The 15,400-nt window shown below is 51.3% G+C and overlaps 1 protein-coding gene across 2 annotated transcripts; it reads left to right on the top strand.

The window, feature by feature from the left end:
* The first annotated feature begins 1,617 nt into the window (after positions 1–1,617).
* On the top strand, positions 1,618–11,908 carry KLF11 (KLF transcription factor 11). Of its 2 annotated transcripts, none has more exons than XM_079940413.1 (4): positions 1,618–2,140; positions 3,735–4,004; positions 5,286–6,246; positions 9,278–11,908. In XM_079940413.1, the coding sequence occupies exons 1-4, from the start codon at positions 2,099–2,101 to the stop codon at positions 9,556–9,558; spliced, it is 1,554 nt and encodes a 517-aa protein (XP_079796539.1). In that variant the 5' UTR covers positions 1,618–2,098; the 3' UTR covers positions 9,559–11,908. The 2 variants fall into 2 exon arrangements, with proteins under 2 accessions (XP_079796539.1, XP_079796540.1); XM_079940414.1 differs by lacking the exon at positions 1,618–2,140 and adding an exon at positions 2,693–2,791.
* Positions 11,909–15,400: the final 3,492 nt, after the last annotated feature.

Here is a 15,400-nt window from a genome sequence, read left to right as displayed (position 1 = left end):
ACGCACTGGCTGGGGCCTGGTTACGAAGACTCATGGATTCCCACCTAAGGAGTAAGTTTCAGTCCCATAGCTGTTTGGATTCCAAACTGAGGGTTTGATTATGGGTTCGGTACCATCTCTACTTCTAGAAGATCATTGTGGCAGTGAGATGAGGCACAGATTACAGGTGACGAAGCCAGAGGTAGGGGGACCCGTTGGGAAGCAGCGAAATAATTCAGGTGAGAGAAGATGGTGGCTTGGACCAGAGCAGGAGTAGGTGATGGAGAGAAGTTAAGAGTTTGAGAGAGATTTAGGAAGAACAACACAAAGTAATTGGCAGAAGGAAGCAAGTGCAGGAAAAGGAAGGGTCAAAGGTGACTCTCAGATTTCTGGGTGAAGGAATGAGGTATCTGGTGGTGCCCTTCTGGAGGTGAGAAACCTGGACTGGGGTAGAATGGAAGTTGAGTTTCAAGGATATTGAAGTAGAGGGGTCTGCAGCATGTCCAACTGGGCAGGCCAGGTGGTGCTGGCCTTCATTCACTCATTCAACCAGTGGTTACTGCGTACTTGCAGCGAGCCAGGCACTGGGGGTTCACAGTGAATTAAACAAGGTCCCTAACCTTGGGAGGGTTCCTTCTGGTGGAGAGACAATTAACAAATAACCGAAGAAACAGAAGTTACAGGCCATGAAAGGTACTGCGAAGGATCTGAAGAAGATGAAATGGAGAGAAGCTGCAGGTCAGCCTATGCTCCCTCTGCCCAACAGAGCAGGCCTGTTGAGGAACAAGCTGGCCAGAGCCCTGGGTCCCACCTGCTTCCTTATCAGTTTAAGGGGGAGGGCCTGGTGCTCTGATGGCCTGTTCCTTGGGCCCAGAGCTTCTTTTGCTCAGAGCCAATCCCCACAGTGCAGGGATCCGCTACTTTCACCTGTTCTTAGCTTTTAGGGTCAAGGCTTCCGCACTGTGGCCTCTGCACCGTGCGCTGTGCCGAGCCATATCGAAACCCAGCAAATGTGGGCCACGTGGATGGATGAAGGGCTGTCTCATGCCTCGCTGCAGGTTGTGAGGGTGCACATAAACACAGCCTGCACTTCAGGAACCTGGAGCTGCAGAACTGGATAAACCGCACCCTGAGAAACAGGCAACCGAAGTACTGGGGGGAAAAAAAGGTGTCCTAGGCATCGCTCTCATTCAGGCCTGAGGACTTCCCATAGGGAGTGACGCTTACACCTGGCCTGGGAAGAATGGGTTTCACCAGGAGCCTCTCGGGTGGGCACCCGTCTTGCCCCCCACCCCCACTGAGCTAAGCGGAAACTGCAGCCCAGAACTGCCTGGGGACCGGGGTCAGCGGCAGACACAGGCCTAGAAGCTGCGGTAAGCAGCAGATGCAGGCGATGTCACCTGGAGCTAGCCAGCTTTCAAAACTCTTCCAGGCCAGGGATGCACTCCTAAGAGCGACAGTAGATTAATACCAATTAAAAAACAAGAAAGCAAAATCTGGGTTGAGGTCTCCAGGTGAGCCGCCTCTTCTGGACGGATTCACTTCATGGGGACCTGCGCTCCGGGAGGCTGCGGGCGGTGGCCCCTTTAAGCGTAATCCTCCTCCCAGCCGTCCCAACACGCTCGGGGAGTTCCCCGGCCGCAGCTGCGTGGTCCCCGCCGGCCGCGCCGCCGCCGCGGCCGCCGCCGCCGCCGCGACCTTTCCCCTACTTTCCAGGGCCTCAAGCTCCGCCCCCTCGCCGCCACCAAAATACATGCAGCATCCCGCCCTGCCCGATCACGCCGCTGCCAGGCTCTGATCACGCGGCTCCCCGCGGCGCCCATTGGCCGGCGGCGCACGGGCTAGGTGCGCATTGGCTGGCGCCCTCCAGGCCCCGCCCCGTCGGGGCGTGGTGTATTTTGGTTTGCTTCCGCGCTCCGCCCCTGCGGCCGCTCCCTCCCCAGCCGCCCCGCCCCTCCCGCACCGCGAGGGCCGCGCCAGGGCAGAGCCGCGCGGGCGGGCGGAGGCGCACGCCGGCCGCTGGAGCTCCGGGTCGCCGCCGCCCGCCGTGCACGTGCGGCAGCTGCTGTACTGAACTCCCGCCGCGCGGCCGCTTTGTTGCCTCCGGGCCGCCGGCACCATGCACACGCCGGCCTCCGCGGGCTCGGGCGACGCACGCGCGGTGAGTGGCCTCCCATTGGAGCGAGGGGCGAGGCGGGGACGCGCTGCCAGTGCGGGCCCAGGGCGCGGAGGAGGCCAGAGGCGCGCGGGGCATAACCGCGCGCGCACCGTTAGGAGCACGGGCGGCTTCGGGAGTCGAGAGGGGCGGTGGCCGCACGAGGCCGCGCCGGGAGGGGCGGGAAGTGGGCGTGTGCCTCGCGCTGCTCTCTGCGCAGCTTTGTCTACCGCTCCCGCAGCGGCCCCGCCCCGCCGGCTTCAGGTGCGGGGCTATTTCCAGCCATGACATCACCAGGCCCTGAGGAGGTGGCCGTTGGGTGGGGCGCGGCTGGCGGGAACGCGGCACGCGGGCGGCGGGGGCGGGGCGCCGGCGAAGGGGCAAGGACTGTGGGAACGCGGCGCACGGGCGGTGGAGAGGGCGAGGGGGCGGGGCAACGGCTGGCGGGAAGGTGGGGGCGGGGCAAGGGCTGTGGGAACGTGGGGGCGGGGCAAGGGGCGGGGAAAAGGCCGGCGGGAAGGCTGCACGGGGCGGGGGGCGGGCCCCGGCGCCTCAACCCTGGCGGGCTCCAGTCGGGACCTGAGGGCTGCGAGGAGTTCGCTGGTTGGACCTGGAACCTAGTCGAGCCGCGCGGACCGCTGAGAGGCCGAGAGAGAGGTGTGGGAGCCCCGCGCCGCCCTGTCCCTGCCCGCCTGTGGGCGAAGCAGGCGGTAGCCTGCACGTCTGTGACTTCGCAGTTCGTTCCGAGGCCCGGGCTGCGGGCAGAAGTGGGGCTAGAGCGGCGTTTGTAAAGGCGGCGGCGTTGCCTGTGTGCTTTGGGGGACACCTGGGCAGGACAGGTTGGATGTTTAGGCAAACTGAGTGGAAGTGTGTATCTTAGTAGATGTAGAATTTCTCTGCGAAGAGATCATTCAGTCGCTTCCCGCCCCGCTCTTGCTTGACAAGAGACGGTCTGCTGCGCTGGAAAGTCCTCGGGGCCCGGGCTTGTGGCACATCTTACACTTTCTTCCTCTCCCCGCGCTGGCCTTGTGGCGTGAATCGGTGCTCCTGGGTGTGGGGACCGGGGCTGAGCCAGTGCAGGCTCTCCCGCCCAGGGCTCTGCTGAGTGACGGCCTCACTGGTGTGGAGCCTCCGGGGTTGTCGCAGATGCGTCTGTGGGGACGCTCTGGTGGCTTCGCCGACTCAGAAGGGCTGCGCTGTCATCTTACCCAACCTCAGCCATCAGTGTCTTTTCCTCCTCCCCCGGGGACAGTTTGGTACTAGCTACTGCAGCTCACACCTCTGGAAGTGTTATTAATCATTTCCCGAAGGAGAAGCTAGCTTAATAACCTTTGTTAACAGTCAGGATTTTCCGTGGAAGCCGCTGGCGGACCGAGTCCATTCCTCCTCCTCCCCCCACTGCCCCCCACCCGCCGCTGCAGAACGCTGGCTCGGAGCGAGTGGTCCTCGGCGCTCGGCAGGCATCCTTCCCTGGAAGCCAGAGCGCGTGCGCGTGCTGCCGGGGGCGGGGCAGGCTTCTGGTGTGCGCGTCCCCGTGCTGTCCCGGTCCCCCCCTCCCTGTGTTTCCAGGGACTCAGCCACTGTGTTGTGTCGACTTTAGGTTGACATCATGGACATATGCGAGTCAATCCTGGAGAGGAAGCGGCACGACAGCGAGAGGTCTACGTGCAGCATCTTGGAGCAGAACGACATGGAAGCTGTCGAGGCTCTTGTTTGTATGAGCTCCTGGGGTCAGAGATCCCAGAAAGGGGACTTGTTAAAGATAAGACCCCTCACACCTGTCTCTGACTCTGGGGATGTTTCCACCATTGTGCACGTGGACGCAGCCACACCCGAGTTACCAAAGGACTTCCATTCTTTATCAACTCTGGTAAGAGGAGGGGGAGAGGAGCGATTTGTGCGATGGCTGGAGTACCTTCAGTAAACATGCTGAAGAGCTCCTGGGGGGATTCACCCGATGCTGGCAAGCAAGTTCATACCCTCCCCTGTATGGGTCCTAAGGGTGAAAACTTCTTTTATCTCTTGAAAATATGCTTTCCATTGATTGATCATAGCTTGCAGCCACGGGGTGAAAATGTCCATAGGCTGAAACGTACAGATTAATGGGAGAAAGCAAAATGTACTCATTTCCCTGGGGAACTGAGGGTGGAGGCTTAGATTCCCCAGATACCCCAGGCCAGGGTCAGGATCCGCTGCCACAGCTGGGGAAAGCCTGTGCTTTGGCACTGGACAGCTTTTGTTAGCTGCGTTGAGACCCTGGCCTCTGCCACCCTGTGGCAGCCAGCTTCTTTCTTGGGTGAGTTGGGTGTAGTCAAGCACTGGTTTTGGTTTTGGTTTTCTTAACTTGCTACAGCTCTGAAGTTACTGGGGAAAACTGCTTCGCAACTTGGAGAAGTCGAGAGCTGTCAATTGCTAACAAAACTGAAAATTATAATCTAATTGTCCTGGGCTGGAAGCCTGCCCTGGAAGGAGAGTGTGGAAAACCGACTTGGAGAGAGAGGGATGAGAAGGGACTTGGGGGTAGTGGAGAGGATTGTACAGGTAGTGGGCCTGGCTGCCCAGAGCACGTCACAGCGTTGGGATCGTCCACTGAGAGGCTGAAGATAAGTGGGAGTGGTGGGGGAAGTGTTACAGAGGCTCACTATAGGCAGAACCCCTGGTTAGAGCAGGGCCTTTTATGGGTCATTCTGACAGGTTTTACCTCTCATCCAATAGGCACAGGATACGTGTGTGATTGATTGGATATGTGTGTGTTAAATGATTACCACCGAGATTTTTAAAAAATTTTTGAGAATCTAAAATTATTGTGTAAAGCTTTCATCTTGAATATAAGTTTGCTTTCTCATTTGCAGCCCTAATATGCAAATTGTTCATTTCAGTAGCTGTGCGAGGCCAGGAATGGCGCTGGCGTCCTTATAACCGAGCAGATGGACGGGTTTGAGAGAGGTCGGGAAAGGGAGAGAAAGCTAGAAAGTAAAGTGTCTCATGCAGCTTTTATATTCACTGGGTGTGATTGGGAGCAGACTTTGACCAGTCTTTTCTAGATACTTCTTTGTAAAGACCTTGGGGACAACATGATCAAAGTAAGTTCCTTAAAATTTAACCAAAACAACCTTTTCACACAGTACTTTTTTCTTTTTTTTTTTTAAAGTGCATGACTCCTCCTCAGAGCCCTGACCTCCTGGAGCCGTCAACAGGGACAGTTGTTCCTTCCCAAGTAACTGATTCCAAAGCACCTGTGGTCGTGGCTGTCGCCCCAGCCTCTACTGGGGCAGCCGGAGTGCTGAGCAGGAGGGCAGAGAGCGCCCTGCCTGCTTTGAAGGCAGAGCTGCTGGAGCCGGCTGTCAGCCCTCACTGCAGGGCCACGGTGACAAGTGTCATTTGCCACACTGGGGGGAGTCCTGCTGCTGCCCACGTTCCTACCACCCAGACTCAAGCACACCAACTTTCGGCCAGCGCGGAAGGAGAAGCGCAGTTTTTGGGGCACGTTGAAGCTGTGCAGGACACACACCTCACAGACAGTGTGCTCAGCGCTAACTCAGCGTCCTGTCAGCCTTGTTTGCACAAGTCCAGTGGCCTGAGCCCCACCAAAGACCAGCAGGCAGGGTGGCCCGTTGCAATTCAGACCTGCTCACCAAAGAATTATGAAAATGACTTGCCAAGGAAAGCCACCCCTCTGATTTCTGTCCCCATTCCTAGTCCCCCTGTCCTTTGCCAAATGATCCCTGTGACTGGACAAAGTGGCATGTTATCAGCTTTTTTGAAGCCATCTCCCCAAGTGTCTGCAGGGACTGTCAAACCCATCTTACCCCACGCTGCTCCAGTGCCCCAGCCTGTGTTCGTGGGACCGTCTGTGCCTCAGGGAACTGTGATGTTGGTTCTGCCCCAGGGGGCCCTCCCGCAGCCTGCCACGTGTTCGTCGAGTGGAATGGCTGTTGGGAATACCAAGTTACTGCCCCTTGCCCCTGCTCCAGTGTTTATTGCATCCAGTCAGAACTGCGCCCCTCAGGTAGACTTTTCCCGAAGGAGGAACTATGTTTGCAACTTCCCAGGCTGCCAGAAAACCTACTTCAAAAGTTCCCACCTCAAGGCTCATCTTCGCACTCACACAGGTGAGAACTGAAGCAGGTAGGGCATAGGGAATGTCGGATCCCGTGATCGGGAAACACACGTCCAGCCGCCTTTGAGTGGGAGCGAAGCTGAGAACCGCTGGAGAAGGTGGCCATCTTTCTTTGGTTCTGAAAAGCCTTCATAGTCTTGGGATGAACGTTAGTACAGCTGTCAGTGGTTTTCCTGGAACATGGTATCTGGTCACCCCAGTAGCTAAAATGTAATATAGTTCTGTGATTGTGAACCTGTGATTGAGAGGCTTTTAGGGTGAGGCTCACATTCCCCCTTTCTCTTCACATTGCAGTAGACATTCTTTCTTTGCATTTTAGAAAGTGTCCATTCACGTTCAATAAACATCAGTGTGACTTACTTAGGCTTACTATGGGGAAAGAGCTCTCCAAAGTATGGAAAAGTTTGAATTCTAGAATATTTGAACTTTAAAGGAATATTGTTTTTTTATTTTTGGCAATATGTGGTTTTAATTCAGAAGGACTCACACAAGAAACTAACTAAAATGACTTAATGATCTCTTCATTGTCCTGTCAGATCCAGTAGAGTTTTCGGCAGTGATGGAAATGTTCTCTGTCCATTAGGAGGGTAGCCACTAGCCACGTGGACTTGAAATGTGAACAGTGTGTCTGAGGAACCGAAGTTTAACGTTTTCATTAAGGTTGCGTTTATATAGCTACATGGGGCTGGTGGCTACCATGTTTAGCGGAGGTGTGAGGTTGCCTGGTAGGTAGAACTTCTGCTGTAGTTGATTAGGGCAGAACGTCTCAGGTGTTCTGTGACACTCTTGTTCTTTGAGTTAGTGTCACTTGTTTTGTTTTCAAGGGTCCTGTGGTTAAATAGTCTGCTTGTTAAACTCACCTTTCAAAGGTTCACACACATATGTATATATAATAAGCCCAGTTAACAGGACGCAGGTTCTGCAGTAAAGGTGTGCTTCGTAAGCTGTCTTGATCGTGGAACCCCAGATGCCGGCTAGTGGCCTGGGGGACAGCAGTGAATTGTGAAATACAGTTTAGGAAAGGCTGAATTGGAGGGAGTTGTCATAGTACTTTACTTTGAAATGCTTTCCTGGTAGAGTGGTTTCTAATTAACACATTAGAACTCCAATCGTGGCAGCTCCCGCTTGCAGAATGAAGCCGCATCTGGAAGGCGGGCCTTACGGAAGGAGCCCTGCTGTCCTCCACACTGCGGAAGGGGCTGTGTGCTTCCGGGCTAAGGCCCCAAACCTGGCCTGTGAAGAACTTGCCTCTCTGCCTTTACTGTCTCTCTCCAGTTCCACATTTCTGCCCTTCACCCTCTGCCCTCTGCCTGTCTCTACTTACTGAAAACCCTTTAAGGGCCATCCCAAAGTTAGTTCTTAGAACTCTTCCCTGATCTCTCCTTCTTTATTTGACCCTGGTGGTTTGTTGTGTTTTTCACCTTATTCTCCCTTTGTATTTTTAGTTACGTACATAGGTGTCTGATCTCACTGGATATAGACTCTTGGTGTCTGTCCCAAGAGCCTGACGCTAGTCATTGGTGATGCAGGGTTGCTGTCATGGCTGTATCGGTGTGAATGGGCACCCCTAAGGGGCTCATTGACTTGGCAAGCCCTGCTTTTCACTGAGACTGCTGAGGTGAACTTCAGATCACATCCAAACACAGATTCCACATGTGGGGAAGCGCAGTGGAATGAGGTTTTACTGTTTATTCAGTCAGCTTCCCTTGGTAGGAAACTAAGGTGATCATACAAGCTCTTTTCAGGTTTCCCAAAGTACTTACATTTAAGTAACCATAAAGGTTCTGAAGAATCAAATTCTTGTGTTATTTCGTAAACACTAAATTGGAGTTTTTATAAGAAATAGAAATCTTGGATAGGTTTACCTTAGATAAGATAGTTTTTCACTGTACCAACATGAAAATTTGTTTAATTAGGATACGGTCGAGTGAGCAAAGGCTACATTTTTGACATGCTGAAAACATAGGGCACTTTGTAAATCCCACGCCAAAGGGTGGTGGTTCTCTGTCCAACATCTGGCCATCTGGTATGCTGCCAGCACTGGTGGTAGTTTCCTGGGAACAGGTAACCTTATGCTTTCAACATGGGGTCTTTGAAATCCATCACAGCATCACTGTGATAATGAATTTTCCTTTTAAATCAGCTTTGAAAAACATCAGATATTTAGTTGATCTCTCTCCAACACTCATTCATTCAAAACCATTTATTCACCACCTGTCATACAAAGTGCTGTGCCGGGGGTTAAACTGTACATAGATGGATGAACTAGACAAGTCGTAAACCTTCGGGAAGGTAGGTCACATGACAGCACGCAACAGCATTTATCAAATCCCTTCACAAGGTTGCACAAGCGGTCTATGGTGGTCACAACCTGGTCAAGATCAGGGCTTCAGGATGCAGGAGACGGAGCATTCCTGCTGGCTGGAAAGGCCCAGGATTCTGCGGACAAGGGCTTCCCACTCACCCCTGTACCTCCAGGAAGACACAGTATGGGCAGGACACCTGCCGGGTGCTCTGAAACTTTGAGTGAATGACAGATGCTTGAAGCTTGTAACAACAAGAAGGTAGCTGTTAGAATTCTAACCTGTTCTGCAATTAACCTCTTTGTCAGTGTAATAACAAATATGAAGATGGAATTAATGATTCTGAGAAGTCTTGCAGGTGCTAGGAGGGATTTTTTTTTTATATGTGCAGCTTCCAGAGAGGGAAGGAGTCATTCCTTTCAACAATTTACCTCCTACCCCAAGTTCACAGTCAAAGATTTATTTTTATTTAAAAATATCTTTAGAAGGATTAGATTAGTTTGATGTCTTTGGGCCCTGACATATTACATCTTAGGTGTGGCAGGAAGAAATGCATCTTGGACGATTTCTTGACTTCCACATAACCTGATACCAGAATGATAGGATATTACTTGCTGCTTAGGTTTCGACGAATACAGTTGTAAAACGACATGAATTAACCTGTCCAATAAGGTGCTGCGGATTTATGTTTCCTTTACTTTGTGTTTTCTTATCTCTCAGGAGAGAAACCTTTCACCTGTAGCTGGGATGGCTGTGATAAAAAATTTGCTCGTTCAGATGAACTCTCTCGCCACCGCAGAACTCACACTGGGGAGAAGAAGTTTGTATGCCCAGTGTGTGATCGGCGTTTCATGCGCAGCGACCACTTGACAAAGCATGCCCGGCGCCATATGACCACCAAGAAGATCCCTGGCTGGCAGGCGGAGGTTGGCAAACTGAACAGAATTGCCTCAGCAGAGAACCCTGGGAGCCCGCTGGTGCACCTGCCGGCCTCTGCATGAAAGGTCCTCCAGGGAGTTGTGGATGGGAATTTTTCAAAGCCTTTTTTCAGGAATGGAAGTGATGGTTTTCTCTCCAAAAGAAATTGTCTTGAGGGCTAGGGGAGCTGGTTCTGATGAAAGTATGTTAACTTGTCTTTTTTGGTGGGGAACCCTGTTCAATATCTTTTGTAGTTTCAGAAGTTGTTTTAAGGAAAATGGAAGAAAATTTGATAATCTAAATCACCAGCATTCAAACAAACATTTCGGCAATAAATTTTACAAAATCTGGATTTTTTTACAACCTTCCTACTCCTGTTTTGTAGAAATGAGACACGTTACTAATTTTTATACTGTTTTTTATTAAAAAAAATTTATATTGTTGGTTCTCAAATTACCAATTTCTATATAGATGATTTTACAATCTTCTTTTCAATGTTTAACGATGTTTTTATAATAACCCTACTTTTAGTAAAGTTGGCACATTATTCCGACAAAAAAACTTTACAACTTTGTAATCAGGCCTTTTAGATCTAAGAATTTTTTAGAATCAGAACTGGTTGAATAGGGGCCTCTTAAAGAAATGGGGGGGAAAAACTTCGCAGTCAGCTTCTTCATAACATTTCCAAGGGAAATTCCAGACAACTATTTCTTTAAGGCTGTAGCCCAAGGAATTAAAATTTTCATTAAGTAGACCTTAGTCACCTGTGTCCATGGTGTGACTTGTGAAGAATGTACCCCAGAGATTAACGTAAAATACTCGGTAGATACCCGGTGAGCAGAGAGCTGATGTAGGGTCTGAGTGTCTGTACTCTGCTGAGAGCAGACCATTCAGAGTCTCCTGTTTGTACCTCAAACCCCCAAAAAAGAAAATGTAAGCACTCAAACCCAGCTGCTTTGTCAGTTGTCAGTTTGACTTCTTTTGCTGTGGCCTTATCCAAGTGTTTTGTGGGTAGAGTAACTTAGAGAAAAAGATGTCCTTAGTAGTTGGAGGAACTTTCCACCAAAGTAAAGCTTATGTAAGGTGAAGCGGACATGCGTATGGTCCAGCTCCAGTGTTCTGATTCCTTTATTTATTAAGTATTAAGAACGACGGGAAATGCAAGTTACACTAAGCGGCAGTAATACTACCAAGCTGTCCTTTCATTCATTTTGTTTGAAAGAAATTGTTTTGATCAAACAGAAAATTACTTGGAATGGGGTATTTTGCAGTCTGGCTAGAGAATAGACCATGGGCATCACTTTGAAGCTGTGAGCACAGGTCCTAGCATTACAGAGACTGCGCCCCAGTGTCCAGGTGTCCAGGAAGCTGCTGAGACTGCTTTGGTTGGGCAGCGTTGGGAATCCAGGCAAGAGAGTGCATGTAAGGAACACAGTGATGTTGCTCTGCCCTTCGAGCCTGGGAAGGTTTTTATTGTGCCGTGTGTATTTAGATTTTTGTCTTTGCCTCTTATTTATTTGCATTTACCTTTATTAAAATGACGGTAAGGTGAAATATTGAATAAATATCAGGTTTTGTGTTCAGGTCTTTTTAGTCTAATAACCCTTGCCTGGTCATTCATTGTATGTTACTTGATACCCATGAAGTATCAACTGCTAATTGACATACAGTTCTGTAAGCGCCGGCTGTGTGTTTAGTAGGCTTCCGTGTCTTTGGAGACTTCTGTAATTGAGTATTCCTACTGGTCATGAGACATGCTACAGTTGGAAGAGAACCAGAATTAAATGTCTATAGTTCGTGATTCCCCACCACCCAGTTCTTTCTTGCACTTATATCTTAAATCAGCATAAACATTTCTTTGTGTATGCTGTAAGTGGCATTAAATCTGGATATTTTTAATTATACAAAGTGATGTTAGTCCTGCTAAAGTTCTGGTAGATAATACAACGTCTTTGAGTATTTGGTTGCTTGTCACCTAGAACTTCATTCTCTGAGCAGTGTTGTTGCTAAAGGATAGATGTGTTAAAAAAAAAAAAAGTTTTGATTTACACTTCCATTTCCTGATTAGACTTTGAAATACCTTCTGTAAACAACATTTTTGGCCCTCTGTGATTGAAAGATTGTAAATTGGGAAACAGCTTCATCTGAAAAATGCAACGTGAGAACCAGAACCCCGCGGTGCGTGTTCAGCGTGGAGTCCTTCCGCTGCGGCCCGGGCATCGGAGGAGGGCGCGGGCGGCACGTCCCCCAGTGCACTTTACTGCCTGAGCAGTTTTGCTTGATCTTTTTTGACTTTGAGCCTTTCAAGTAGTTAATAAAATGTTAAATGTTTCAGAATTATGTTTTATGTAACAGACTTTGACTTATTATTTAAATGAATATGTGTGATGTAACTTTTTTCTTTGGATCATATAAAACTTTTTTGATTTGCAAACTGGACTTGTGTCCTGTGTCATTCAACTGCACTCCGGTGTACCCAGTGCCTGACCCTCCTCTTTGTTTTCTTGGGTTCTGTTCTACTTTCAGGGCACCCTTTGGCTTCTTTGGAGGGTCCTTTGTGAAAGAAATGTGTGAAGGAGCAGCTTCTGTGTTGGCCAATTTGACGTCAGGACCGGTCTTGGCAATAGAGGACCTTGGCTGCTGGGTAACCCATGACCCTCATCCTCATGCCCTCCGTGTGTCAAGAGGGGAGTATGGGAGGCAGCCTCTTCCCTCCCTTCCCCCACCCCCAGCCCAGGCTTTAAAGGTACATCAGGGAGCCACAGTCTCCGCTCCTGCCCCTGGAGTACGTTCTCTCTCAAGCCCGCTCTGCTGGGGCTGTGCATCCACGTCCCGCGAGGGGAGGCCTCGTGGGTGTGGCCAGGCACTCGCGTGGGCTCAGCTCCTGGTGCCCGTCGTGCTTGTCTGTGAACGGCACTGGACAGGGTTGGTGGGTTCCCCTGCAGGCCGCACCGTGCTGCTCTCCTCTTACCTCGCTGCTCCTTCGCCGGTCCCCCTCCTCTCCCTGACCCCTCTTCTATTCCCCTCACAACCTTGGTGATCTTTTCCAGCCTTGGCACTTAGATAAAAATAACTTCTCTACCATGAAGAGCCCCGCATGTATGTCTCTCCTTTACGCTCCACACCTGGCTTCAAATTCCTGTGTCCAGCTCTCTGCTTGACACCTGTCTAACCAGCATCCCAAACTTGAGACGACTGAACTCCCCATCTCCTCCACACTTGCTTTTCTCACAGTGACCCCGCTGCCTTTAAAAAGGACAAGGAGTCCATCCTTCTAGCTGTTCAGGTGCAAAACCTTGGAGGCGCCCTGGGCTCCTTTCCCGCTCCACAGCCAGTCTGTCACTACCCTGTTGACTGACTGCCTTCCCAAGCCAACCATTCTGGAATGTGACTCCATAAGCCACGCTAGTCCCGGTTATGCGTGTGTGCGTGTGTGTATGTGCAGGTGTGTGGGGAGGCGGTAAAGGATCAATGTGCTTTGCATTTAGCAATACACTTAGAAAAGTCTCTCCAACTCCAAGCCCCTTTGCGCCTAGGTGCCGGCCACACACCTGTTAGCCTCAACTCTGTGACTCTGTACCTGCTCTCCTCCCTTTGTGCCACCAAGATTTTACTTTCTGGCTGTAACATCCACTGTTCCTTTGCTGTCAACCTGCCTCTTTGTTTAGGGACTTCTTAAATTAAGGACTTCAGACATGTTGCTAACACCCAGGCCCCATCCTGGGAGGAAGTCCGGGCACCAAGGACACCACACCCCAGGGGGGTGAGACACACTCAGTCCCTGCTAAGTTAGGGAGGCTCGTTCTCAAAAGCCTCTCACCACTCTGTAGGAAGCCTAGTCGTCCCAGAATTGCCCAGAGCTGGCTCTGCAAACAGGTTTCCTCTCCCCAGCATGTTCTCATCTCAGCAGACAAACTGGTCAACAAGCAAAGATGATAAGGAAGAAACAAGTTATAAAATAAACGTCACAGGGATGTAAGGTACAGCATAAGGAATATAGTCAATAATACCATAATAACTTTCTATGGTGACAGACGGTAATTAGACTTACCGGGGTCAGCTTTACGCAATGTAGAAAAATATCAAATCACTATGTTGTACACTTGAAACTAATATAATATTGTAGACTATAATTTAATTTTAAAAAAGAAGACTGTGTTTAAAAAAAAAAAAGAAACAGGTTGCTACAAGTCCAGTGGTGCTGGGGGAGGAGATGCACAGGCAGAGTGAGATGATGACAAGGTGGGGCAGTGGCAGCTAAGCTCTCACCGCCCAGCTCTGGTGGTAGCCTCTGGGAGCCTTCCCAGGGCTCCCCTTCTTTGGACTCCTTCAAGACTAGAGGTTCTAACCACTCGGAAGAACTTGCCAGTTTTATTGAATTTGATTGTAAGTCTTGTGGGTCCCACAAGACTTGTGGATGGGTGGGTAGGGGTATAGATGGATGGATGGATGGATGTGATGTGATGTGATTTCTATCACAGGGCAGCTTACATTTCAGCAGGTAGATTAGACTTGCAATGTTCAGTAAAATATGGCAAGTTCCTACTGGAGCGGGCAGAACCCCTAGTCCTGAAGGAGTCCAGGGAAGAGGGCCTGGGAAGGTCTACCAGACTCCTGGCAGGCTGCTTTGGTAGGTGGTGTTGATTTGGCCTGAGGCAGGCCTGGGTGCAGGTCTGACTCCCTCTAGCTCTGTGTTGCTGAGAAAGGTACTCTACCTTTAGACTGCTTATTTATAGTGAAGACTAGGTAGAGACAGCAGGTAGTGTGCCTGTCTCAGGGTCTGGCACTTCTACTTTGTACGTGGAAGAAAACCTTAGTTTTCTATCAAAGGGAGCTAGGGCCCAGAAATAACAGGATGGGCTTAGAGTATTCCTGTGTTGCCGGCTGCCATCAAGAGTGTCAGGGACTGTGCTAAACGGCACAGGGGCTCCCACTGGCCAAGTTGTGACAGTTTAAACATTAAAGTGATAGTAATATGAATTCCACTTCTGCCCATGATGGAGTAACAGGAAACAAATATACCCTCACACCCAAAAAATCCAGACAAAAGGTATCAAATGAGAGTTTTCCAGGAGCTGGACCTTAGGTCATGAAAGACAGTGACCCTGAAAGACAGGAAATAAGTGAATCTTGTGACTGCCCAGATTTGCTGCCTTGAGGAGGTTTCCAGATTGTGGTGCAGGGACAGGAACTCAGCAGGGACCCAGAGGAGTCCCTGAGTCGAGGAGATGGAGCTGAGGGTCCAGGGATGCCAAGGCATTGGGGGTGAGGGGCAGACTGCCAAGAAAGAGAGGACGGCCCAGAAAACCCTGGAGATCTCCAGACGGGGCGCCTGGGGGGAGGAGAACAGCCTGAAACCGAGGCGAGTCCTGTGCGCGGGGGAGGGGTGGGGGTGGCGTGTGTCCATCTCTGGGCTGAGGAGCCGTCTCTTGTACCACTTCTCAGAGGGCCACCCGACGTGGTTAGAGGGCCGCCCTAGCGGATAAGGCGCTCGGAGAGAGCATAGAAGGCGCACGCGGTGGGTCAGGACGTTGGCGGGGCCTCGGGCTCAGTGTGCGCGCTCCCAGACCCCGTGCCCACCTGGCTGGATGTTGGAACCCAGGGAGATGGCTCTGCGTGTGGGAATTACGCGAGCTGTGACAGGTGGTGCCCAGGCGGTTCTTCTGAGAGACACCCCTACCAAAAGGCCACAGCGGGGCAGCAAGTCCGCACACGCACCTCTGAGCCCCCGAAGAACCCGGGACCCGGGCTTCAGCAGCCGCGCAGTCCGCCCGCCGGGCCTGGGGGCCTGCGGGCCTGCGGTCGGCCTCGAGGGGGCGCACCCGAGCTCGGCTCCCCGCGCGGGGGACCCAATCCTCAGAAACCGCTCCGGGAACCCTCAGAAGCCCCTCTGCCGGGAAGATTCCTGCCGGCATGGGGCCGGGC

Source organism: Stenella coeruleoalba (genome assembly GCF_951394435.1).
Source record: "Stenella coeruleoalba genome assembly, chromosome: 13".
NCBI classification, from domain to species: domain Eukaryota; kingdom Metazoa; phylum Chordata; class Mammalia; order Artiodactyla; family Delphinidae; genus Stenella; species Stenella coeruleoalba.
The sequence above is the reverse complement of the archived record's forward strand: the minus strand, read 5'-3'. Positions and strand labels throughout refer to the sequence as shown.